The sequence below is a fragment of the Centroberyx affinis genome, unplaced genomic scaffold, assembly GCF_046629955.1.
Source record: "Centroberyx affinis isolate AG114_WGS23_722 - 3 ecotype Tasmania unplaced genomic scaffold, CSIRO-AGI_Caff_v1 ptg002313l_1, whole genome shotgun sequence".
In the NCBI taxonomy this organism is placed as follows: domain Eukaryota; kingdom Metazoa; phylum Chordata; class Actinopteri; order Beryciformes; family Berycidae; genus Centroberyx; species Centroberyx affinis.
This window is the reverse complement of record NW_027280584.1, coordinates 110,124-123,515: the sequence shown is the minus strand read 5'-3', so window position 1 is coordinate 123,515 and position 13,392 is coordinate 110,124. Positions and strand designations below refer to the sequence as shown.

Sequence of the window (13,392 nt, the reverse complement as noted above, 5' to 3'; positions counted from 1 at the left end):
GATTGGCTGTTGTTTGGGGGATTGACAGTGGTTACCTCCAACAGTTTAGCACACACCTTCTAATTCAAAAAGACTGCAAAGCACTTTGAAACTAGAATTCTTTGTCCCCCTTGCAAATGCTATTTATAATCTCTGTCTGTCCCTGCAATGTTGAGTTGTACTGAATTGCTGTTCTCAGGTCTGCTGAAAAACGCATCTCGATCTCAGCTAGACTACCCGACTGCATGAAGGATAAATGAAAAATAACACAGGTTCATTTTTCCAGACGGATCCTGTTTGTGTTGAGCTGCCTGTCTGTGTTCGCAGGTTCACCATCTGCCATAAGACCGAGGTGATCAAGAACAACCTGAACCCGGTCTGGCAGCCGTTCACCATCCCCGTCCGAGCACTCTGCAACGGAGACTACGACAGGTGAGACAGCGCAGGGGTCAGAGGTCAAAGGTCAAAGGTCAAAGGTTATGGTCATTCACCTGAGACTGTGTGTCAGTAAAGTCTAGATGATGTTTTACACTTATATGTGGATATTAGGGTTAAGACCCAGCTGATAATTGCCATTTTATTACAAATCAGATCTGATCCAGTCGGTGTCATTCTCCTCTGATATGATGGATATGATGCAGTTTGATTGATTACATATTTATTGTAGAATTGATCAATACTACACTGGTTGTCTATGGCAAGACCTTTATCTGAATTGATTCTAACAAAATATTTTGATCAGATTCCATACAAGTATCCATGAATATGTTTTATTATTTTAGTAGTATTAGTAGTATTATTCTGGGTTTCAGTGGAGGGTTTCAGTGTCCCATGACAAGAACAAAACTCTTCAAAGATATGGAATATAATTTCAGCTATCGGCAGTCAAACTTCCTAAAAAGGTACTTATAGAAAAACTTGCTGAATGTGTCACGTTACATAGCAGTCGTTGTATTTGGTCTTGATGTTGATCATGACAGGATGTCAGTATCTGCCAACAACAACAACAACAACAACAACAAGAGTATCAGTGCAGCAATCAATCACTTAAAGCTCCCATGTTTTTTATCTTGCTCACATCTCTAGTCTAGTATTCCATCAGACAAACAATGTTTTGGCTCAGTTTCATGTCATGGGTTAGAGTTACATTCTGTTGTTCTAGGCCTAGGCTTGTCAGCACCAGATATTCATGATGAAACAAGAGGTGTTGCTTATCAGTCTACTGCCACACCGAGAGCAATTTGCTTATGACAATATGACATATTGGCTGAAAATGTGTGAAGAAGAGACTGCACTCTTGCTCTGTGGTGGTCAGAATAATGCCAGCAGTCGGCCGTGCTTCCAGTCTCAGGCCAGTGCTGGTGTTATTGGGACCAACATGGAGGCAATGCACCAACACACACACAAATGTATGTACTATACTTGTTAGGACCTTCCATTGACTACATTGACCCCTGACCCCTAACCTTAACTCTTACCCTAACTCTTACTCTTACCCTAGCCTAATTCTATTCTTAACCCTAAACCCACGTCCTGACCCTAAACTAGCCCCTTGTAGAAGTGAGGACCAGCAAAATGTCCTCACTTTGAAGGGTTTTCCTCTTCTTTATATCCTCGTTTGGGCATTTGGTCTTCATAAGGATACAAGTACACACACACAGTACACACACACACACACACCAACTTTCACTTTCTGCCTCAAACTAAAATAATAAGCTCAAAATGACTGCTGTTGATTTATTATGTGGATGCTTTTCAGTGTCCTTCTCCTTATTGTCTATGCAGATAAATCTCATCATGGATTCAGTGTCCATGCAGTGCAACAGACTTACAGATTTAGGGCTGGGGGATCATATAATGCTAACTGAGACGACTGTACCACATAGTGAAAGTTATATTTAACCAAGTTGATTTCTTATTCTGACGTGCATCTTTTTTCCTTACATGCTGTTCTTACGTTAACAATACCCAAGAGCAACAACATCACAAAGTGGGGTTCAATTCTAATATCAAAGAGTGAGAGGTAAATGCATGGGCTAAACCCTGAGGGCCCCTTGTTCATTAAATATTGGTTTAATCATGGAGGAGAATACATAAAGTTTATTTCAAAGTTCAGCAGGCTATTTGATGTTTAACTGTCCTATACTACCACTCAGTGGTAACATCATGAAGAGCCACAATGTTATGTTGGTAAATGTTGATTACTTCAGGCTTCAAATTATTAATGGAATGTACTTGGCTACATATTTCAATTGAAAATTAAAGCGTTATTAGTATAAGTATTATTTTAATATCACAGTTCGAGTGGAAAAAAATAAACATCCTACTGAGATCCATTGCACTTAACCCCACTCCACAGTTTCCCTACACTGAAGGATATTGTGCTGCTGCATTCAAGTGCTCCTCGTAAACCCGTACTTCCAAATACTTCCAAAATTTGTTTTACATCGTGGCTGTCATTTTCTTTTAGAAATCAAATGCCACAGACCTAATTCGTGCTGCACAATGAAGAGGACAATTGGCATAATTTGTGTTTTAATTAATTTATCAGCCAAAGGTTCCTGCTTTTAGCTTCAGTCGTTCACAGGACTTCCATGCTTTTCACCTCCTAAATGTCACATCTGCAACTGGAGTATCATAGAAATTCCTAGCCCTGACATTGTGTCCTCTCTTGTACAGAGTGAACGTGAAGCCAAACCTTTTAAGGTCTTAAGTCTAAATACCTACTTTTCTCAGCCGTATTTACCACTCTATTGGGTTGCTCATATTCGCTAAACCCGTTATTACGATATTTTATACAGCAGCTGAAGGCAGCATTAGGCAGCATTAGGCCACGGCTTGCAGTAAACTGTGAAGTGGCTCCACGGATCTCCGCTACATCCATACAGCAGGGCGGGCCTTTTCTGTGCCGCTGCTACAGGGATACCAAGATGGAAATCCAGGGGCTTTCTGATGCCCAAAACATTCACTCTCAACATGGCGCCCTACACAGAACAGCTTCGTCTCCGCTTCGATCAACGACAGGGGCGATTTCCGGCTTTATTTCGACCGAAAACGAAGCGGATAGACTTTTGGAGTCGACTGAGCCACAAAGCGACAACAACAACAACAACAGGCCGAGGACATCTCCGTTTCGCCTACTGGCGGAAAATGGCAGCGAGTCGGCTTGCTCGTCTGTCAGCAAACGGCAACCAACCTGCCATAACAATTTGCAGGACGAAAGGGCGAGTGTCGGATTCCGTAACGTGAACACAGAGAAAGACAGTGAGCTACATTTACAATTCCCCCCGCATGAGCTATTGAGGACTGCCTGGAAATACGGAGTAGGGAGCGGTGACAGCGGAATGCAAATGGCGCTGCCTCTGTTTGAAGGGGAAGAGGAACAGTTGCAGCAGCGGCAGCTAACGTTGCCGTCTCCAGTTTTACGGCAGCAGCGTGAGGACGGCGCCTCCCAGCAGCCTTCATTAGCCAGCGACAACACGGCTAACAGAGCAGACAAAAGCACCCAGGAATTATATGTTGTTTTCAATATTGTTCAAGAGGATGGTATCAGCGAGGCAAGCAAAGACCGACTGGATGTATTATCCAAGGACGGCGATAAGATAAAAGGTAAAACGCCAGAGTGCTCAAAAACTAGTCCCTGTGGCTCCATGGAGGTTGAAAACAACAATATTCTCATTGAATCTAATGACAACTTGAGCTGTCTGGAAGCCAAGGCCTTGAGAAAAGCTGAGTCTGTTTGTGGTTTACTAAATGAGAATTCTGCCGAGGTTAATGCTAAACAAAGTAATTATCACCAGACGGTCGAAGACGTTGTTTTGACAAACGAATATGGCTATAAAATTTGTGGCCAAATTTGCACTGAAAACAATGAAGACAAGCTGCCCTGCGAGCTGTCGTCGCAGTCCCGTAATGAAGACAGCAGTGCCTTGATTTCAGGAAACGCAGGCATCGTTGAAGCCATGGACACTTCCGAGTTCATTTCCGACCCAGCGGGGCTGCGGGACAACGCAAACCCGGACGCGGCCTCCACAAGTCCGCCTGCTAGCGAAACCTTCTCGGGAACTATCATGATAAACAACCAAAGCATCATAGTGACCATAGAAAACGGGATATTGACTCTCGCGGCCCCACCAGAGGGCTATGTCCACAAAGAGGACGACATGGTCAGCTTGAAGGAGCACCTGGGCATGAAAGACCATGAGGACATTGTTCTTCTCAACTATGATAGTGGTACTAAATCCATAGGGAAGATCAGCACATTGGCGGTGACCAGCTCAGGCCAGCATGAGGAGCCGAGACCTGGCTTGTCTGTGAGCGACTCTGAGTTGGCTCTGGTGGATGACTGTTCGCTGTCAGAGCTGGGCACCTCTCTGGACTCCTGTCCCATCATCAAGCAGGAGGCAGGGGCGCTGTGTGCCATAACGGAGGGCGATCTGGTCACCCCGTCCCCCAAAGCCGCCGGGGTGGACTGTGACAACGAGGACTTCCAGTCTGCACATCTAATTAGGTCCAAGAAGGAGACCGCCGTCTCCTTCGGCTGCCCCGAGTCGGACTGCTCCTGCACATTCGACACACGCCAGAAGCTGAAGGTTCACCTCCTGAACCACGCCGAGGACCCACGGCCCTACCAGTGCAACGTGGAGGGCTGCGGCTGGGCCTTCGCCACCTCCTACAAGCTGAAGCGCCACCTCCAGTCCCATGACAAGCAGCGGCCGCACACCTGCCAGTTTGAAGGCTGCGGTCGGCGTTTCACCACCGTCTACAACCTGAAGGCTCACGTCAAAGTCCACGACCAGGAGAACGCTTTCATGTGTGACATCTGCAGCGAGAGGTTTCGCAGTGCAACACGACTCACCAACCACCAGAGGGTCCACTTCGAGCCCCAGAGGCCCTACAAGTGTGAATTCCCAGGTAACACCACAAGCTGGAGTTGCTTGTTTGAAATTGTTTTATTTTGTTTTTATCAGCTCCAGAAATGTTACTTAAAGTCACTCAGATGAAAAAATAGTTTTTCAGCTTTTTAGCTCATTCTATCATACCATACACATATTTGACAATTTATGCAAAAAAATTACAAAAATTTATTTAGTTGTATTTTTATATCAAAATCTCCTTACTTTTACTTCCTGGAAAAACAGAAAATCTTTAGTGGTGACATCATCATGTACCAGGAGGCAACATAAAAATTCCAACCAATAAAACTATCACAGATTTTTGAACTGTCCCGCCCCTCCCAACAAATAAACCTGCCTTTCTCTCCCTGATATCTCATTGGTTTACACTTTTGAACGATCCCCCACGCACTAGTGAGCAAAGTTGCTCTCCTTACAACAACAAAAACACTTATCACATGGCCTTCAATCATCCGCATCAGGACGCACGAGCGCACCACGAGTACGGAGGTGATGTAGAACACAAAATTGTGTGGAGAGGGAGAGCTGAGGGGCCACACACTGTTCCAGGTTATTTTCCTCTCTGCTCACTCAATAACCATGTCGGCAGAAAAAAAAGACACAACTGAGTTGTGAGGAGAGCAAAGAAACAACCCTAATCGTAATGTTAAGTGGAGAAAACTCATGGATAAAAGGAGACACCATATTAATACTGGAGAAGCTGTTGATTGGTGGAGAAAAATGAAGTTAGAGAAAGAAATATGTACCTATGCAGACGTAGCATTCTTCTTAGTCAACTGGTAAGTTAGCTTGTTGGCTAGTCTAGCTATGTTACTTTTGTTACAATCCTATATTGAGCTGGAAGTTCTCATAACTGATGTGCAGACAGGTGAAGTAGCTGGTATGGTTACCTACAGCTCAGGTTGTCAATCAAATGAAAGGGCGGAGCTTCCTCTCCAAGCTGCTGCACTGAGATCTGGATGTAAACATTTTAGCCTTGTAAACATTAAAAAATAAGACTTTCTAAACGTCTTTGAAGGGTCTTTCCTTCCATTGGCCACCATCATTGTCCTTCCTTTTGTTCCCCTTATAACCTGTCCAGGCTGTGAGAAGACCTTCATCACCTTCAGCGCTCTCTTTTCCCACAACCGCACTCACTTCAGAGAGACGGGCCACTTCACCTGCACCTACCCAGGCTGCGACAAGATGTATGACAAGGCCTGCCGCCTCAAGATCCATATGAGAAGCCACACTGGTAGGCTCAGATTGGATTAGTGTCTGAATACTGCTCTAACCTATGCCTACACAGTTCAAAAGGCTAGCCCTAAAGCTCTACAATATGAATCTTGTGTCTGAAATGTGTTGAGAGATTTTGTCAGTTTACATTTACATATGGCATTAACATCCATCTTGAGTTAATTGCGTGAACTTTCATCTTTGCTGACATTGTAGAATGTGATTGGAAACTGCATTTATGTGGCTACCTGACTGCCTCTGAAGGTGGTTTGGGTTTGGATAAGATTTTCAATACAACTTGAATGAATTTACACACAATTTATTTATGCAGATAAGCCTATGCTTTATGCATGTTAATGGCAGGTGTAAAGGGGGATCAATGATTTGTTTTATTGCTCTTAATTTTTTTTTGTTCTCTAAACAGTTGTATTCAGCAACAGCCTAAGACCTGACCTAGTGTTACAGTCCAACACTGTGCCATGGGAAGATGCAGTAGTTGAAGTATAAAAGGAGGAGGTTAGCAGCCGAGGCTGAACAGTGAGGCTGAAGAGTCAGGGTACACCCTGTAGAAGATGGCTGTTGTGGATTTGGAGCTACATCCATTAGTAGTGTACTCAGGGATTTGTGGTCTGGGACTACAGCATGCCACAAAGGAAGCTTCTGAGGCAGCTAAAAACAGCAACCAGTGGCTTTGGCTGAAAAGTACAGTGTGGGTCCAAAGCATGTAAATCTCTCCTGTCTAAGATATGTGTCATGGTAGCAGAAGTAAATAGTCATACACCATTCTCAGATCTTAGTATAATTCTTATGCGTTTGCTGATATAGTTTGCTTTCTGAACTGTTGAGCAGGCCGTTTCAAGCCAGAAGGCTGAGCTGCCCCTTTAGCCTAATGTTTTTGAGGCCGACAGCACGGTTAGAAATTAATGGGTAATGTAAAAAAATTGCACAAGGGATAGTGGCATCAGATCCCGTGTATTGATAAATGAGCGTCTGCTTTCTGTGGTTCCAGGTGAGAGGCCATTCGTCTGTGACTCGGAGGGCTGTGGCTGGTCCTTCACCAGCATGTCAAAGTTGCTCCGACACAAACGGTAAGTGTTTCATAATAGATGGTTTCTCACAGGGGGTGGACAAAATAATGCAAACACCCAAGAATAGATAATGATAATGAATAGGGCCACGCTGGGGTGAAAGACAATCCAGCAGACCTTCCATTGCTCAGAGGTCGAGGTTTTGTGCTCCTTACACCAGCTTATGTATCTTTGTGTGTTGGCCATAGATACAAGCAGTTTCCAAAAGACAGCCCTGCCATAAATGCCAGTTTTGTGAAGCTCACAGCATACAGTTTCCGTTGACCGTGTTGCAATTCTGTGGTAGTTTTTTAGACCATGTTTTTGTGATGTTTAGTAACTTTCCTGTTAAGTGTCTGTCTATTCTTGTCGCTGAGCATCAACTTGCATTGTTCCTCTTTGCCAATGCAATTTGTCTGTTTGACATACTATGTTGTGATTTTCCAGACTGTTCCCCTTGCCACATTGAATCATTTTACAGTTTTTGTGACCGATGCAATTTAGGCCCTGACTTTTTGGCCTCTTTGCAACTCTATTAGTTGTCCCTTTTCGCTTTGAAAACTAATTGGTAATTGTCAGACCTTTTTAAATCCGCCACATACTGCTAATTGGCATTCAACTTAATGTATGACTTGTTTTATGTGTAGCTGCCTTTGTAATTGTGATTTAGCTGCTTCAAAGTGTTTCTGCTATTCTGCTATCCTTGTACCTGTAATAAACCTGCTGTCTGTGTTACAAGAGCTTCTTCATGACCATGTACCTCCTTCCCTGTGTTCACGTATCAGGAAACACGATGACGACCGTCGCTTCATCTGTTCAGAGGAGGGTTGTGGGAAGTCCTTTACCCGGGCAGAGCACCTCAAGGGCCACAGCATCACCCACCTGGGCACCAAGCCCTTCCAGTGCCATGCAGAAGGTCAGCACAGGCCAACAATATTATCTAAACTCAAGGCCATAAAATGTCTTCAGCACAGCTCAATAAAACACTTGTCTTAAAATCTCAAGTATTAGATTCAGTTTGTGAGTTTTTAAAAAATGTTGTTATTTCTTGGTTCGCCATTATCTCATTGAGAAATCAGTCCACTCAAGCTAACTTATGCTCTGATAGGCCTACAGTTGTTTATTTTCATGTTTATTTCAACCATTAAATTGGTCTGATATTTCATTCTGACTGGCATTAAAAAGTCTTACATTTCATTTGACCGTCATGCTCATGCCACAGATGCAAAAGGTATTGCAGCAGTTGTACCGCTTTGCAAGTGAACTTTTCTCTAAATATTTCTAATGTTTGGTGAAGAGGTTATGGGCTGCATGACCCATTGTCTCTTGTTTGTACCTTAGGCTGTAATGCCAAGTTCTCTGCGCGCAGCAGCCTGTACATCCACTCCAAGAAGCATAAGCAGGACGCCAGCACCCTGAGGACCCGCTGCCCCGTGGCCAACTGCTCCAAACACTTCTCCTCACGCAGCAGCCTTAAGAGCCACATGCTCAAACACCATCACCTCAGTGCTGGTTAGTACGACCACTGTTGGGCACGTTACTGAAAGATTTAATGCATTACTCATTACTTATTTCAAATGTAAAACAAACGGTGTTGATGTCTAATGTTCCTGTCATCCTTTTACTGGATAAAATCAATGTAGTGGGAACACTTCCACCCAGAGAAAGTCAACTTCACTTACATTTCATATTTAAGCTAGCTCAGTTTGAGAAGACTCATTATAAGGAAAATGAATCAGGAGTGGGGTTAATAACAGCTTTTTGATAATTGAACTTCATTCTCATGTTTCGAGTGATGAGTGATAATAAAAGCAACTGCTTATTTTTTTATTGCCAATAATTGACTGAATTGAAATGGTAATTTGTTACGCTACTCTAAAATGAGAACATTACTGAGTATACGTTATCAGCCAGTACTGGTAGCAATACAGACATACATGCACATCCAGGAATCGCTTGCAATCTGCTAGTGATATATTTTATATATTAGCGTACAGGCAAGATAAGAAATCACACAAGTACTTTGAGTTTACTATTATGTTGATTTTTTAAATCTTACCTTTAACTATATTGTATGTATTGTGTATATATTGTAAGCCTCTGCCTCCTCCAATCACAGATGTTCTGAGCCAGATGGAGACCACGCCCACCCTGACCCCCAGCAGCGAGCTCATCAGCTCCACCCCGACGACTGTTGGTGGGCCAGGCGTTGCCGGGGGCGACCAGCTGACCAACTTGGACCTCAGCTCCCTGTTCTCCAGCGTGCCGGGAGGTCCCGCGCCCACCGCAGGCATCGGGGTGGGAGTTCCTGTCGGCGGGAGCGGCGCCACGGGCACCTTCGCCATGGACCTCTCCCTGGTCAGTTCGGGCATCCTCACCATCGACCCCTCCTCTGTGGGCGCCGCGCTTGGCGCCGGTGCTAGCACTGCCCTGGCCAAGGCCGTGGACCCGCTCATCCTGGCGGCCGGCGCTGACATGGGCCCCCACCACGGGCTGGAGGGGACGGTGGGCGACGTCCTGCCCCCGCAGGGCACCCTCAACCTGGACGACGTGCAGACGGTCACCCCGGAGGCCCTGGGGACCCTCACCGCCCTCACCATGCAGGGCGCCGGCACCTCTGTGGACCCCCCGCTCCAGCACCCCCTCAGCTCCTCCAGCGCTCTGAGCGTGGAGCCCACGGCTTCTTTGGCGGTGGCTCCCGTCGCCGAGTTGCTGGCCTCGCCCTCCAAGCAGGTGGGAGGTCAGGGGGGAGCGGGGCCTCTGCTGGGCTGTGTGGAGGTGCTGGGGCCCCAGGAGGGGGGCAAGGTCCTCACCCAGTTTGTCTTCCCTGGTCACAGCAGCAACAGCAGCTTCAGCCCGCAGAAAGATCCGGAGCTCAGTGCAGTTTCACCTAGCAGCTTCCTGGTGAGTGGTTGGAAATTTAAAGATAAGTGAGAAGTGGTATTTGTTGGATACAGGAGCTTTTAGGGTTAAACTGATATATTGACCAGTGTTTCCTCTTTATTCATTTAGCAGCGGTCTGCCACCACATCAAGGAAATTACCACCACTGCTAGAGAAAATGTGAAATTAAATTAGCATCGTAATTTAGTCTTACTATCATCTAAAATTTAAATCAGTGTAGTCCAATGTTTTAGAAGTAATGATTTTATTATGATTAAAAACATTTTTAGCACTACAGCCTCTAACAGCACTACAGACCCAAACAGTGCCAGATACAAAACTAGAATTATCCCCCTAAGCACTACAGCTGCATAAAATTACAGAGGAAACACTGTTGGCCTTTTATATTAGAAATTGGATCTTGCTCCACCTGATATAATAACTTTAATAATAACTTTATTTATAACGCACCTTTCATACAAATGTAACTCAAAGTGCTTTACAAAGTAAAGGGAAGTAAAGACAGACAAACAATAAAAACAAAGAAAATAAAAACAAGGAGAATAAAAAAGTACATAAAAAAGGAAAAAAAGAATAAGTGTTCATTAAAAGCAAGATTAAAAAGGTATGTTTTTAAGTGTCTTAAAAAAAAAAAAAATATGATGAAGATTCCTCCCTGACCACAGCTAGTCACTGTATTGTTATTTTTATATCAAATGGTCAGAGAAATCGTTAGTGTGGTGTGGTCAACAGATTTTACTCTTTCATGTCTAAATGCTGTTTCAGAAGTTTTTTTGGCATACAAATTGTCACATTTTAAGAGTTTGTACTGTATATCGGCACAAAATATCTGCCTGCAGCAGCTTCAATCCAAATGGTATCAACCTTCAAAAACCCATATTGGTCTAACCCTAGTGGTTTTAATGTAGGGGTGTGATTATGTCTGCCTGTTTTGTGTGGTAGGAGAGTGGAGGCTCAGCCAGGACTGACTACAGAGCCATCCAGCTGGCCAAGAAGAAGAAGCAGAGAGGCCCAGCAGCCTCCTCTGGTAAACACACACACAATCACCAATCTCAGGGTTTTTTTGTAGGTTTTGTACTGTACTTCGACTAGACAGCTAGTGACTACAGTGACTGTGCAGCAGCCAGTGATTGTATTTGCTCTCTTTGTTTAATGCAGGGAGTTTAGGATTGAGCCAGAGAAAAACGAAAGGAGCAAAGGCTGCGAGTGCCCCAGCATCACTGGCTCCCTCTGGTGCTCGTTATGGGGAAGGCGCCACAGGGGCCAATGGGGGCCTGACTCTCCGGGACCCCGTCACCGGGGCCCAGTATGTCCAGATCCAGCTGCTACAGGTGAGATCCAAGACATCTGAATGAAATAAGGCCCCCTTTCCGCCATATGAGATGCATTAACATGTGTCGGTTGCTGGATTATATTTACACTTTACATTAAAATAATCTATGGTACATAGATTCTGAAATTTGATTTCTCTTGCCTTGCACGTCACTTTGTCTGGGTTAATGCAGGTAGAAATGGGGTCTAAGACTGTTTAGAAAAACATTTCTAAATGGGACGGTGCTTACTGCATAGAGAAGTAAGGCTGTGCCACTTGGAATATAGGCTGATCTAAGTGTGTGTCTGCAGGATGACCCAGCCAGCGACGGTGATCTGGCCTTCCAGCTGAGCTCTCAGCCCTCCAGCTCCCACTCTCAGCTAACTGTCGATCTGCCTGTCAACATCTTACAGGTGAGATCATCTCTCATCTACCATTTTAGACGCCTTTTTAGACGTCTGCTGCAGTCGGCACTGCAGCAGACACCCAGCAGCTGTAACGAGAAGCAGCGAGTCACATTTTGGAAAGTGTTGCAGCTGGACAAAGGGTACATGTGAGTGTTGGATGCTGCATTCAAGTCATGTGGGAATAACCCTCTGAATGACTTGTTTGAAGCCTCCAAGACATCATGATTGTAGTTTTCTGTAGACTTTGGTTGCCCCTGATCAGCTTTTTCACATTTAGCACGCATGAACTTAGTGAGCGATACATTTGAGTTCATGTTTTACAGCAAACCAAACATCGCAACGTCAACCACTCTGTCATGGCAGAGTTGTAATTACAAAATCACTTATCTGATGAAAACTGTTCATTTTGTTTGTTGTATTTAAAATGAATATAATATTCCCTACACTTGACTACAGGTATTTCCTTGATGTCAGAATTCACAAAGTCTGAGAAATTGTGCTCCATTGCAAAACCCAGAGTTGCCAAGTAGTATTTTAGCAGCTGAAAGCTGAGGTGAACTGTTTCCAGTAGGAAGCTCATATCTACTGTCTTTCCCACATGACGGGAATGCAGAGTAAGCCAGTTCTACTCGAGGGACTGATCTTATCTTTAAACCCTGTCATGAACTATTTGTTAGCATTCTGTGGAGTGACATCAGTCCAGAAATGCCAGGCTCTGGGTCAAGTTTGAGATGAGAGAAGTTGACTCTGCCGTTGTGTATCATCACAGGAACCCTCAGTGATGACCGAGGACGACAACGGCTCCGACAACTCCCAGTTCACAGGAAGCACCATCAACCTGCAGGACCTGGAGTGACCCCACAGAGCCCAGGGGTCAGAGGGGCAAAATGGACCGCTGTGATCAGCAGCCTCACTGTCCACTGTCCACTGACACACTTTACACCAACAAACATAACGTGACATCTTCTATTCCATGAAGTGGTTTCTTCATCTTTTTTCCAGGAGTTTCAAAGCCTTTTTGGATATGTCATTAATGTAGTCTGGGGGCGAGGATGGATTTGATCCCACAGATAATGCACCTTGAGATGAGTAGAATGATAAATGTAGAGGAATTCTTCATTTAGAGGAATATTACTGTCTCTTTCTTTTTAAAATCTTGTTTATACCACAATCAAGACTGATAGCACTCTTATGTTAAAGAGACTTAAGCCTTGTGCACATGCGAGAGGCTCTTATGTCGATCGGGTGTTAACAAATCGGTGTCTATTCTATGGTGCCACATTGCCACTCATACACAGTGTGCTGTCTATGCTCCAATTGCCTTACAGACACCACATGCTGTGCACACAAATACCATTGGGTTATTTGCTTTATTTGTTTCAATGTTTTTATTTTTTACTCTTTGTTAGATTTATTTTTCTATGGCAGCAGCAATCCATGTTGAAAACATGCCGGTCCACTTGTTTATATATGTAATATGTTACCTTTGTGTAATAATTTCATCTATTTGTTATTTATTAGCTTTGGGTTTACAGAATGGCGGAGCCAAACACAGAGAGATGAAATAAAGAATCGAAGCACAATCAAGACTGT

At 44.3% G+C, this 13,392-nt stretch overlaps 1 protein-coding gene across 1 annotated transcript; it reads left to right on the top strand.

Annotated features, from left to right (window-relative positions):
• Positions 1-2,902: 2,902 nt before the first annotated feature.
• Positions 2,903-13,373, top strand: LOC139655604 (zinc finger protein ZXDC). Its single transcript, XM_071533045.1, has 10 exons — positions 2,903-4,893; positions 5,977-6,129; positions 7,120-7,198; positions 7,963-8,093; positions 8,519-8,689; positions 9,297-10,081; positions 11,023-11,107; positions 11,239-11,411; positions 11,704-11,805; positions 12,569-13,373. The coding sequence occupies exons 1-10, from the start codon at positions 2,910-2,912 to the stop codon at positions 12,653-12,655; spliced, it is 3,750 nt and encodes a 1,249-aa protein (XP_071389146.1). The 5' UTR covers positions 2,903-2,909; the 3' UTR covers positions 12,656-13,373.
• The last annotated feature ends 19 nt before the right edge of the window (positions 13,374-13,392 follow it).